This window comes from Haemaphysalis longicornis, unplaced genomic scaffold, assembly GCF_048455015.1.
Source record: "Haemaphysalis longicornis isolate Haplotype H1 unplaced genomic scaffold, Haemaphysalis longicornis Haplotype H1 scaffold_9, whole genome shotgun sequence".
Taxonomy (NCBI): Eukaryota; Metazoa; Arthropoda; class Arachnida; order Ixodida; family Ixodidae; genus Haemaphysalis; species Haemaphysalis longicornis.
In genome coordinates this window covers 126093832-126107536 of record NW_027526460.1, presented here as the reverse complement: position 1 = coordinate 126107536, position 13705 = coordinate 126093832, and the positions used below count along the sequence as shown (strand labels likewise).

Below are 13705 nucleotides of genomic sequence, written 5' to 3'. Positions count from 1 at the left end.
CCCCCCCTCTCCCCCCCGGTTTCATCTCCGAGGGCAAAACGCCAAGGCGCCAACACCTATACACTGCATGCGCTGGCGGCCCTCAAACGCCAGCAGCCGACGGCGCTGCCCCCTCACCGGGGCTCGGGCGCCTGTAGGTAAAGCGCAGGCCTTAATAAAGTTGTCTCTCTCTATATATACACTGCAGGCTTCGCCCCTCCCCAGGTTTCACGTTACTAAGAGATGGCTAAAGATTTTTTGTAAGTGAATCGTTTCCTCAAGGAACGGCGCTCGAAGTTCGGACAGTGATTTGTACAATTCGAGCAAGCTGAAATCATAGAACGAAGCAAGTTTAATTCTCCGATATATCGAGCACGAGTCGATACATCGAGTACAAGTCGATAGAAGGCGATAGATTTGACGCATTTGACATTTCTTTCAATGCACCATTCTCGAGCACTGAAAGTTTATTACTATTGCTTGCTCTGATGTTACCCCCGGTTAAGTTACGGTGCACTTATATTGGGCTGGAAAAATTCAAAGTACAAAATAAGCTTTGTTTTTACCGGCAGCATGAATTGCAATCCCCTAACTAGTCCGACTGTACGAGATAGTTTATTCTGCAGGTACTCGAAATGAGCACCCCACAGCATAAGCTCACTAAAATAAACACCGAGAGATTTAACTACATTAGTTATTTGTATTCATTGGCCCCCAGTAAAAGAGTTCTGATGAGGTCACAAGTCGTGTTTTGGCTCCAAAGAATATGGCTTTTGTTTTAGTTTAGTTGACCAAAATATTTTTTTTATAGACCGTGTGTATAGTTTAGCTAAGTCTATACTGCTTGTTTTCCCTAAGCTGCATGCGCTACGTACACAATTTCTTTAACAACTTGTACGAGATCATCAATGTACAGTTAAACCAGAGTGTAACTAACATCTATGTAACGAATTCCTGTATTCAAAGGAGTGATGACACTTAATTTCTTCCTTTCGGTTTTTATGTTGTAATGAATACCTAGTGGTCCAGTAATTAAAAAAATCGAACCAAAAGCGGGCAGCCACCAGCGTAGAGTTAATTATAACTCATTTATTTCAATCAGTTTCAAATTTGGTCGTCGCGCGCCATACGGCCGTTCAAATGCAAGACGGAGAATATGACGTCACGGTTTCCGTGACGTCAGGGACGTTTGCCGCATCGTCTGCTACGATTGCACCCGGTCCGCACTCGCCCGCGCAGTCGACATGTCGTCTCAATGGTCAGACTCGGATGAGTCGCTGCCACGCGACAGACAGACAGACAGACAGACAGACAGAACAACTTTATTTGGCCAGGAAATTAGGCCGGCGACGTCCTCGCCGTCTTCCGTTTTTAGATGCGGAGCATGTCATAGTTGGGGCTATGTCCCTCCCTTCGCCGTGCGGCGTCCACACCCCCCCTGCGCATGCTCGGCTTGCTGAACGCCCGGTGGTGTCTTACCCTTTAAAGGCTCCTGGAGCGACAGTGTTCCCGGTGTCTTCCTGGGCCGGCGCGAGACGAGCACGCTTCCCCTTTAATCGCTCCTTTAGCGACAGTGTTGCCGGTGTCTTCCTGGGCCCGCACGAGACGCGCCTTCGACGTTTCATCGTCGGCGGCGGCGGCGTGCGTCGGCGAGCCTCCGGCGGGCCGTGATTACAAGCAGCCCACAACCATCCGGAGAACGTGCATCGACCTCATCTTCAGCACTTTAGGGTTCATCCACTACAACAGGCCTTGCCATTTCTCAGACCATAAGGCGGTCATAATCAAAGCGGAACGCCAACCACCGCTGGACATCACCTACGTTGAACATGATGATGATAATGCCTAAATAGAGACAAACCCATACCACGTACAACATCTCTCTCTCCCTCTCTCTCTCTCTCTCTCTCTCTCTCTCTCTCTCTCTCTCTCTCTCTCTCTCTCTTTCTCTAATGCCTCTCCACTCTAACACCGCCCCCCCCCCTCCAATAAAATTACAGCATCTTCCCGTAGGGGAACCATGAGTATTATGCGAAGCTACCATGGGGTCAACGCAATTTCCCATTTCGTAGTTCCGGTAAGTGAAAAGTGTGGTAGTTACCATGGAAACCAAACGGTAAAATATAACGGTAGCTACGTACCTCAACCTAACGGAAACGACGAACTGAAAACTAATGGACACTTGAATCGACCCCATGGCTGCTTCGCATACTGCTCAGGGTTCCCCTACGGGAAGATGGTGTAATTTTTTTTTACTATCGCTGTGGCTCGAACCGCGCAGACCGTGATAGAAACAGCTTGTCGCCACTCTTCCAATCAATCTGATCGCGGAAAAGAAGTTCCATATGCGAGAAAGTAGATGTTAGTGTGGTGAAAAATTGTGCTAGGGGTTGTTATCAGCGCTTAATTTAAAAGCGGCGATCAGATATTTGCCGGGATGGTAAGCCTACGCTGACCGGCGGCGGAGGTACGGCGCTCCGACCCAGCACTGCCGGCACCGCGGTGCGGTGAGCGGATGAAAGATGGCGCCACCTGCGAGGTAGAATCAAAACAGACCACGATAGATGTCTTGGTCACCGATCGCTAAATCGGCAATTACCGCCGAAATAAAGTTATACATGTGAAAAAGGGCATGATAGTGTGGTGAAAAGTTGTGTGAGGGTTTATCATTCGCAGTTGTACAAATAGCGGCGATCAAATATTCGCCACGATGCTAAGCCTAAAGTTCCCAACACCCAAGCTGACCCAAGCAACGCCGAGCCCGCTGGCTTGGGCGACAGCTCTTGCGGCCGCCGCCGCGCACGAACTCAGTGACTCAGTCCACGTTTCGCGCTGCATGTCGTCGCGTGGAAAATAATGCATCTTGGCATCATCGTCGATTTGCTCGGACAGACTTCCACTGAGCAGTACTTCGCATTCCGCGAGCTTGCCATAGCAGAACTTTCGCAATCTCGGCGACGCGCACAGGCCGCTCAGATAAGACACCGCGCAGTTTTCGGCACCAGTTCCATTGCTCGCTGAGTCGTCCTCAATTTAAGTAGAACCCTCTTAGTGAGCCTACACGTTTCTGCCCTGTAGATGAGTACCGGTAAGATGTAGCTGTCATACACGTTCTGCTCCAGGAACAATGGTAGGCTACCATTCATTATCTGAGAATGCCTGCCGAATTCACTCCACCCCATTCCTATCCTTCTAATAATCTCTGCCTCATAGTTGCGATCCCTGGTCACTACTTGGCCAAAATAGATACATTCGCTTACCGCTTCCACTGCCTCGCCACCTATCTCGACGAATTCGGCCCTACGAATACTGGGTTACAAATTGCTTTGCCACAGTAGTGCGAGATAGGGCACAAGTTTTCAGTCACTGATTGTCGTGCACCGCGCAGGTGAACGTGAACACCACAATTGCCAAAGGCGCGCCCGACGCGCCACCCGGTCTTCGGGCAAAGCGAAGTGGATGCGGAGTTCAAGCGAACCCGATGGATACGTTCCAGTTGGAGGGAAGCAGCCAAGAGTGGTCCCAGTACAGCCTGCCCCTGCTGGGCCTGCGACCACTTTGCAAGTACTGGGTGAACGTGCAGGCCTGCTCAACATTTATGTGCAGCGATGTTGTTGTTGTCGAGTTTGAAGCGACCCAGAAACGTAAGTATTGTAAAACTTTGTTCGCATGCAATTCAGAAACTTGACTTATTTTGGGAGGTTTACGCGCCGTAAATACATCTGGGCTATGGGGCCTCGTAATGTAGGGCTACCAAATAATTTAAACCGGCCTACCGGTGTCCAATGTGTGCCAAAATGCCAACTTACGCGCGTTTTTTTTTTTCGTTTTTTTTTTCACCCTCATCACAAAAACGACCCTCGTAGCTGGAATTGAAGCCTTAGACACAGAATGTCCGGTATCGGCACAGTGCGATTAGCAGACGCTTCCCACTTTGACGGGGCTCCAGGTCGTGTTGCACAAGCTCAGCATCTCCAGAACCATGCTTTCTCCGACTGCAACTTCGCTACTCCGTTCACACTGGCGACCGCTGCGCCTCGAGCATAACCCAACACCTCCTCTTCCAACACGGTCTTTTAAGCATTTTCATGCAGGCATGTGCAACTTGGAATTGCTATCTGAACAGTTCAACGGGGGGTTCCCCCTCAATCCTGCTCTTATTCCAGGCACGCGTTGACGGAACTGTTCGGCGGTGGCAAGAGCTGTATTCCTCATGAGTACTTCAGCGAGCTCCGAGAACTCCAGCGCGTAACGGATGCGTGGAACACAGGGAATTTACGTGGTGTTACGATTCGGCGCGAATTGCTTCGCCCCTACTCTGTACGCGCGTGGATTGCCGGCTTGCATTGCCGAAACGTTTTGTGTGTATTGCGGGGAAGCTAGCGTATCAGCCAGGTGTTGACACGCCGGAGGCGCTTAATCTCGCAAGCCCACAATGCGATGATTCACCCCGCGGTGGTTGCGAGAACCGGCCGGATCCTGCTGCCTTCGCCCAGCCTCGGACGACGGTTGAAGCCCTCCTTTCCTACCCTATCTCCGGCACGGCGTGCACCGAAAGTTTCAAGACATCTGTGGCGGATGTTTTGTGTTTGTATTTATTTCGTGTCGTCGGCTATCCTTCGATGAAGGTTTGGACCCTTTTCCCTTTCTCTCCGGCACCGGTGCGCTAGGCTATCACGAGATCTGTGGAGGATGTTCATGTGTTCTTGTACTGTTAGGGCCGTGCGCAACTCCTCTTGGCGGTTGAGACTCTGGTTACAAATTTCGCCCTTTCCACGACCCCTAAGAGATTGCTTCAGACTCTCGTGAAAAACGTTGATATGCCCGGGTCTTGTTGTAAGCTTACCCGCGGCTGTTGCAGAAGCTAAAATTAGGAACGAACTCGTTCCAGCTGCGGCATGTTGGAGCTTGTCTCCGCATTCAACGACCATCCGTTGGGCTCCTCCTTTCTCGCCGAGGCCTGTGAAAGGTTTCTTTTGTGTGTGTTTGCACTTTTTCGTTCCGTGCTCCACGCGCTGAAAGGCTGTGGATCGTTGAGACTTCTGGCTACAAATAATCGCCGTTCGGCGAGTCGAAAGAATGCGACTCCCGGGCTTGACTGAGAGCGTTGCTCTGCCCATTAAGCTGTCATGTTGTAAGCCCGCCAAGGTGCTGCTCTGTATCACCGCTATTCTCATCTTCCCCCAGCATTAGACAAGTTAAGTTTTTCTCTTGGCTCTGCATCGTCGCAACGGAGGCGAGTCTCCTGCAAGACACTCGTTCACCACGCTACCACAATACGGAGGTCCGTTGCAAGCTGTGCAAGCTGTGCAAGTTGTGTCGCTTGTAAGCTGCTGCCAGCTGTGCGGATCCACCTGCATGGATGTCAAGGCGGCTTCTCAATTCGCACAATTCGCCGCGTCCACTGGTGAGTGTGGGACCTTTCTTCACTGAGTTTTACCAGGGCTCAGAGGATGGCTTATAAAACGTGTATCTTCGTCGCGTGGGTTATTCACACAAGGCTGTTTTGTCTCAGTGGGAAAGCAGTACTCCACAGATCCATGAATTTGAAAGTGCTGTAAAAACCGCAGCTATACGAGCTTGCGAAAGAGTTGCCCTTGAATGCATGTTTCCGGTGCGCTGAGGTAGCCAGAGCTGATACAGGCTATATTCGCTGTTGCGGGTGACGATTACGAGCTGTCGGAATGCCCTGAGCTGACCAATTAACGGGAGACCACTAAATCCTGCACTGGCATAACACGAGGAAGAGGCCAGAGAAGGATTGTGAACCCTAGCGAGAAAAAGGAGGACGTGAACACGAGAGAGAAACGAGAGAGGTGACCTCGAGCCAGAAAAACTCAAACGTTAGAAATGAATGCAACAACAGAAACTACAGCGAGAAAAGCGACAGCAACAGCCTCCGCTCGAGCGAGAAAAATTCGAGCTGAAAAAGCTGATCTGGAATTTTCGCGCACGCGGCTGCAGAGTAACACCGGCACGCTGTCACGTACGTCCCGAATGGGTGACCTAATGCGACCCTTCAAGGTTGGAGAGGACATTTGTCTTTCTTTTTTTTTTTTTTCAATTTCGAGTGTACACGCAAAAAGGCCCAGTTTAATCGTGAGACTTGGTATCAACGCTTGCTGATGCTTTTACCAGGAGAGGCGCCTGACGTGATGGTCCGCTTGCCAAAAGAGGAGGCGGAAGACTGCGAGATGGTCAAATCTAGTCTTTTACGCAAGTACAGGCTCTCTAATGATGCATTTCGGGCGAAGTTACTTGAGGCCGAGAAAGTAAACGCAAGTCATACTGGAAGTTCCACTATAAGCTTATGGGCAACCCGGGAGAGTGGCTCAAAGAAGCGAAGGCTTTCGGGGCGAGCACGACATAGTAATTCAGCGCCTTTTGTTACGCGGTTTGGCACTGACTACCGGAAAATGTAAGGCACTGGGTGAAGGATCGGCCGGACTTAAAAAACCTTGAAACAAGGAAGCTGAACCCGTCGCAAGTTTATCGCACGTCGCGGCCTGCAGGGATCGAAGGACGGCCAGAAATATTTCAGGCAGAGGCCAGACAAGCCACAGCCATTGCGCGGAGCTTCCAAAGAAAAGGGCCACACTCGCGAGTGTGAGGCCCCAGAAAGCTAAATTAACCTAGAAAAAGAAAAGGGTGCAGACGCCGAGGCACAGCGCCAAAGGAGATTTGGAAGCACGTAAACAGTTTCCCTGATTTAACTGTGGCCAGAGAAGGCCTTTTGCTGGAGTTGCAAACAAGACGAGCTAGTCTTTCGTGTGGTAGATAACAGTGAGAACAGCATGTAGCTTCTGGAACCATACGTAAGCGATCTCGTAGTTAACGGCAAACCGGGCTGAGTACTGCGCGGTTCAGCAGCGATGGTAAAAATTCTACAACCCTAGTTCGTCGAGCCGTATCAGTTGACGGGAGAGCGCGTGTGGGCGAAACAGGCCGGAGAAGCGCAAAGGGTGCGGCTGCCGATTGCTATAATTAGCATCGATGGTCCGTCTCGTGCGCTGCTCACCTAGGCAGCTGTTTCGCTTCTTTCAAAGTATCCCTATATTTTCTCGAACAGGTCCTATCAGCTGTTGTGCGAAAGGGGCTTGGATTTCGAAGCACGGTATATTCGAGCGCTGCCGAGCGCTGCCACTCAGCTCGTTACGAATGACGCTACTGCAGAGAGTGGCGCCGTCTCGGAGCGGAACGGGGTAAAAAAAAAAGAGGTAACGACATCACATGTGTACAGGCAACCGAAAGAGGCAGCACGAGTCCACTGAGCGCGATTATGGGTCTGCGTTGGTTTTCGTCATTCCGGCAGAGGTCGGATCAGCGTGACTCGTGAGGCCTCGGCAACGGCTACCGCCGCGAACGAGGACAGTTTGCCAAAGGAGATAGAGGCAGTTGCAAGTGATGGCAGGGCTACAAAGCGGGCCAAGTCCGCCCCACTCCAAGTTCGGGCACCAGAGGGCGAGCTACAGTCAGCTGAGCTAGGGTGCCTGAATGTTCCTCCTCGCCCGCCCCTCGGCGAGGAGGAACATCCAGGCACCCTAAGCTGAGCTCGTAGAGGTACCGGTGTCGCGTGTGGCTGGGCCGACGTTAGAAACCGCGCAGCATGGGGCTAGGAAGGACAACGATAGCACCATTCAGTGTTTAGTTACCGGGGGTGTTACCTTCGTGCCAACTTGCGGCGAGAGCTTCAAGGTGGGAATGCCTAGAGGCCTCCTGCGCTGCCCAGGGGGCGTTGCGCAAGCGGCTTCCGGGCAGTACTTCCGGGTAGTACAAAGCTGCGCGGGTCCCATAGGATCGCGTGTTGACAGAAGCAAAATAAGCTGGATGTTCCCGATTGTTTTGCGACATGGTCCCCAGCCCATCCCCGACGAGTCCGGTCTCTTCCGGCGATCAACTTGGCGTTAGGGGAAAAAGCTTTGCAGCGCTAATTACGTTTACAGCGCCGACGAAAGCGCCGGGACGGTGACGGCGCTCTCCCACTCGCAGGTTCACTGACCATTAGAAGTGAAACTTCTAGTTTAAACTAATACTCTAGGTGACAAGGACTTTTCAACAACAGCCGATCAAAAATTAAGAGGGACGAATTTGTCGCCGCGATCCGCGACAGCTCGCTCAAAAGAAAGCCGATAAATCGGCTCGTTTTAGCGGATATTTTTTTGTTTAGCCTCTACAACTACTTCAAGGGCTATTTCATACAGTATGCAGTCATTTAAACGCGCCACAAAGCGATTAAACTAAGTACAACCAACTTTCACTCTGGCTTGTAATTGAAAACACATGGAGGGCGGCGAGGGTTGTCTGCTTTTGTACTACCCGGAGGCGTCGGCCGCTAGGGGCGCTGCATGTCGCCAAAACTCCAGCGCAGGAGGCCTAGGGGCAAAGCCGAACACTCGCATTGCGTCACGCCTCCAACAACAAATTGTGAGCCTTCTCGAGCCGTGGATGTTCTTCACACGCTCGACATTTCTCGCAGAGATTGACAACTGTAATCTTACGTGGTCGCAGCAGCTTTCAGAGAATGGGCGCACCTAAGGTGCGATTCAAAAAGGATAATGCTCTGGGCATTGCCGATAGCTCAAGGCTCTCGAAGCGAGAAGTAGCCTCTACACACCGGACTTTCTCGATTGTTTTGCTTCCCCTGAAGAACATTTCGCCCGTTACGAGTGCGTCTCTCTGTGTTAGACATTTCTGTTAATACGAAAAGTCAGCCTTTCAAGTTCCTGCATTAGGCTAAAGTACTGCTCGGATAAAAGATAGTGCAGCAAACGTGTTTTTGACGCAATTAAACGCCTGGTAAAGCTTCAGTCGGGATTTGTCTTCGCGCTTGCCGGCGATGCGTTTGTTCTTGGTGCTATTCTGTCCTTTTTCTTACCAAGCCAGAGACATCCCAGTGGAACTCTTCGTCCGGTGAACGACCGGATGAAGCTGTAGCACGGTGTCTTTAGCAGTCACCTGAGACCACTGCACTGTCGTTTGGTCCCGACCTGGATTCGACCGCCTGCCGAGCACACCTCTTCAAGAGAATCCCTCCGGAAAACGGTCGATAATCCTCACACATCGGTATCTCCAACCGCCGGCGGAGAAGCTGTTACGATTCAGGGTGTAGTGTTTCACCGCTGCCCTGTGCGCGCGTTTTACACCGGCTAATTTTGATGCACTACGGAGGACTTCCGTGTGTGGTGCTAAAGCTAGCTTATTCCAGCTTCGTCATGCATCGGCACGTAGGAGCCTGGCGGCCACGTATTGGCCACACATCTATGAGCCACGGGTGTTTCCATAGCTAAGATACGGAACGGACGGGTTCCTGCGGCAGCATGTTCGAGCTTGTCTCCGCCTTGAACGATCGTCCGCTGAATTCCTCCTTTCCCGCACTCTCTCCGGCACAGCGTACGCCGGCTGCTATCACGGGATATGTCGAGGATGTTTTTGTGTGTTGATACTTCTTCGTGCCGTGCGTACCACGCCGAAAGCCACACTGTTGGGACATCTGGTTGTAAATTCTCGCCCTTTGGAAAGCAGAGAGAATGCGACTCCCTGGTTCGACTGAGAGCGTTTCTCTGCTGGTTCAGCTGTCATGCTGTAACCACGCCAGAGTGCTGATCCCTATTACCGCTGTTCAATTTTTTTCTATGCATTAAGCAAGTTGAGCTTTGCTCTTGGCTTATATCGTCTGGATAGAGGCAATTTTCCTGCAAGTCCCTCGTTCACCACGCTAACACTGCATGACAGAGTTAGGTTCTGGGACACCTGTAGCTCTGAGAGCTGCAGCGCGTATTGAATGTGGGTAACACAAGGGCCGTTATTACTGCGTCGAATTAACATTCGCTTCTTGCATGCCCTCTACGTAACGACCAAAAGCTTTTCGCTAATGAGCTATGAATTTCGCTTCTCGTAGCTGCCGCCAAAGGTTGCAGCAATTTATTATGGACTCCTATCACTAGAAGAAGACACAGGTATACAACCAACGCCTGTTTGTGCATCAAAAATAAGAATAAGTGCTTCCCAGGCTGCCAATACACCATGGCGGGTGGTCGACCACATGAGATTGTGCGAAAGGTAACGAGCTTGACGTGCAAGGATATGCACATCACTGTGATGTCCGATCCAGGCTACCAGACCGGGTAAAACGAGAAGCTAAAACTTCAATTCTACGGCTCAAAGACAGGCTAATAAGCATTGACTGCCTTGGCGAGCTGTTATCTATAGATGAACGATTCAAACCTCAGGCCTTCCCGTCGTTGATCTCGGTTGCCGATGAGGAAGGCTACATACGAGGACTCTAAGCGGTGGAAGTGGGCGTACCTTTATGAGGGAAGACCTCGTGGCGAAGAAGGTCCAAGCCTCGCCATGACCAGTTTTGCGTCGTCGGACCCATCACGTCTGGGAAAGAACAAAATCGTTCAGCTACGACATTGTTGCCAGTTGTGTTGCGCAGGGAAAATGATAGAAGCAACTCGTACACCACCGTTCTGCGACGACGTAGCAGCCGCGCACATTAATGGTTCGTTCGCGACGCACGTAGGAGAGTAAAACCACCGTCTGGCAAAAGAACAGAGCTCCCAGAGTTTATGAGTAATGAGACTCCCGCATTGGCTCTCAATAAAATCTAGAAAACCATGAGCGGCGACGATCTACGTAGCGGGAATGCACCGATTACTGTCGAACAAAATTGCACCTGGACGGCCTTTACAAAGCCATATCAGCAAAAACAGGTCATGTGCACTGAACAACAACAGCTGTAAGTGTACATTCGGACGGGGACTCCGCCGCAGATTCGCATTAATGCGCGGCCCTGTACCAGAGCAGCTCTGCCGAGCTCAAGACTGTAGAGTCAAGAGTTCCGATTGCGCCGTCCGGGCGCAACCAGCTTACACGTTGCATTGTCCCTGAAAATTATACACAATAACGTGCCGAATTCTTTTTTTGTGCCCGACCGTATGTTGAAATTTGTAAAGAACAGTTGGCCGTAGCTCCTATTAGATATCAATACCACGTATCATCTTCATTGCAGACAGTGTTCTTGTCAGTCGTCATCATAGGGGCGCTGAAGAGAGCTCAATAAACACTATCCTTTTTTCTGTCATGCTTGTAAGCGCTTCGAAATCATAGCTATTTAGCACGGAGCGTATCTGCATTATTTTTTCGTCGCATCAGATGCGTTTTCTAGTTTTTGCGTCGCCTCTGTAGCTATTTTTTTTTAAGTAGCTATCGAATTTCTTTATTCCCGCAACTGAGAAGAAGTACACCAGTAGTGGCTGATTCCGTGCGACTCCACTCAAGTCCCTTACAATTTCAAGGTTTGAAAAACAGTGAGGACGAAATAAAAATATTGTGTTTATATACAGACAAGAAGGTTCACAAACCTCGATGGGGCAATAAATGAAAGCGCCTCCGTATGCTTCCCAACGACGTGTAAGTTTATTCAAGCTTCACCACAAAGCGCCTCATAGCCGAAGTATATTTTGAGCGCATTAAACATGTCAAAATGTTCTTTGGTGAACTTTGAGTTAGCAGCTGTTAAATATAAGAAGCGCGTATTTATTTATTTATTTATTTATTTATTTATTTATTTATTTATTTATTTATTTATTTATTTATTTATTTATTTATTTATTTATTTATTTATTTATTTATTTATTCACAATACCCTAAAGGCCCCCATGAGGGGGTATTACATAGGGGGCTACATAGCACACGTATTGTATTTGCGCAGTAAAAGCGAAAAATATAAAACAAAAAGCAGGAGTGTTCGAACTGTAAACGCAAATACATACACATCGTAAACTTTAAAAAAGGGATAACGCAACAATCAAAACATCATAGCAGCAAAAATTACAGGAATATAATACAGATGGTTCAAATTAAAGCACGACACGATGTACAACCTACCAGCACAACAACAAAAAATAAAATACACAGCAAAAATAAAAATGTTTAGTGCGAATTTTGAAGGACGAAAAAAAATAACCAAAATGAAGAGAAAAGTGCTAGGTTAACTCTGGAATTAGTGCCTGGAATTTTGTGTTGTCTTTTTGAGAAACGCTATGAGATGGTAGATTATTCCATTCGACTATGGCACGTGTAATGAAAGACCGGGCAAAGGCAGATGAGTGGCAATTTGTGCGTTTAACTTTGTAGGAGTGGTCTCGGCGAGTGAAAATGACTGGAGGTGGCTCGAAGAAATCATCGTGAAGTGACGCGTGGTGATAGAGCTTATGGAACAGTGATAGGCGGGAAAGTTGGTGGCGGTGTGCTAGATCAGCTAGTTCGGCGCTACATTTTAGTGCCGTGACGCTAGAATGAGGTGAGCAGTCTGAATATACGAAGCGAGCAGCCCGGTTTTGCAGAGATTCAATATCAGTGCGATGTATGCCTGATGGGGATACCAAATGGCTGCTGCATATTATAATTTTAGGACGTATTAGTGTAGTAAAGACAAGTTTGCGAATATCAGAAGGCGCATGTTTAAGGTTACGCGTTAGAACACCGAAAGAGCAATTAGCGGAAGCCAGAGTGTGTTTTATGTGATACTGTCATGACACATAGGGTTTTAAAGGAATTCCCAGATATTTATAAGTGGAGACGAGGTCCATGGCACGGTTATTGAGTACGTAGGAGGCAGGAAAGTGGGAGGCGCGATTAGTGAAGGACATATACTTAGTTTTGGGATGGTTTAGGGTCATTAGCCAAGATGAGCACTATGCATTGATAGCGTTAAGATCAGTTTGCAAAGCTTCACGATCATTATCGCAAGAAATTATTCCGTAAATGGGAAAAGTCGGTTAAAAATTTCTTTTATTGCAGTTACTTTAATTCCCTCGACACACCCCTATGACAGCTGCCAATGCGCTGGGCTAGTTATGTGTAAAACTGCATTGCGTTTTTTTTTTCAACTTGCAGACTACTCGTGGCATGCTTCTGCAAATACATTCATATGGTAGTCGTTTCAAGAGCACACAATAACACACATAACCGTGTATCGTGCGCTTAAACTCTGCCTAAAGTGTCTGCGCCGTCTCTCTCTTTTTCTTTCAGCTCTTCGGGCGCCTTCCTTTACCACTGTGGAGGCCGTTGGTGCCGATTCAATACAACTGCAGTGGAAACTCAGCCTGCTGCACTACGCTGACGTCCCACAGTACGAAATTCGGCTGTACGACGGCGAAAGATTCCGGTCGCACAGAACCACCAACACATCACTTCGAGTGATAAACCTGGTCGCTGAAACGACCTATGAAGTGGAGATTCGAGCGTTCTTCGAGGGAACACGGCAGATGGGACCACCCGCCACAACCTCGGTTACCACGTGGTCATTGCGTAAGGAGCGCTCTGTTTGTCAATAATATAGGTCGAACGTTTGGCTGCTCTTGCACACAAAGTGGCCGACGGATAGCACAAAAACCGGGTGAGTGGTCAAAGGTTAAAAACAGGTCAATGTACACTCGCAATGACGCCCAGTTTTATGGATAAGATCCTATAAGCAAAGCAACTAACAGTTGGAGAAGAATAATGCTATAAGAAGATTGGTTAAATTTTCCGCTGATTGGTACTCGAAACCGGGTCCCCCGGGAAGCGAGAGGAGCACGGACCCCTGCACCACGACAGTTCCATTAATTGGGCTCAAGAAAACTGAACCTAGCGAATGGGTTGGGACCATGTGCTCACTGCTACATGGAAACTTTGAGAAAGGTATCAATTAGGTGAGTAACAAACCAGGTTCCCACTA

The 13705-nt window shown here is 49.2% G+C and overlaps 1 protein-coding gene across 3 annotated transcripts in view; it reads left to right on the top strand.

Annotated features, from left to right (window-relative positions):
- Positions 1–13705, top strand: part of LOC144152890 (uncharacterized) — a 79431-nt gene that overhangs the window by 47110 nt on the left and 18616 nt on the right. For all 3 annotated transcript variants that reach the window (XM_077684429.1, XM_077684427.1, XM_077684430.1), the window contains 2 exons: positions 3368–3623; positions 13018–13296. In XM_077684429.1, coding sequence (XP_077540555.1) covers positions 3368–3623; positions 13018–13296 — 535 coding nt within the window. The remainder of the gene's footprint in view (positions 1–3367; positions 3624–13017; positions 13297–13705) is intronic.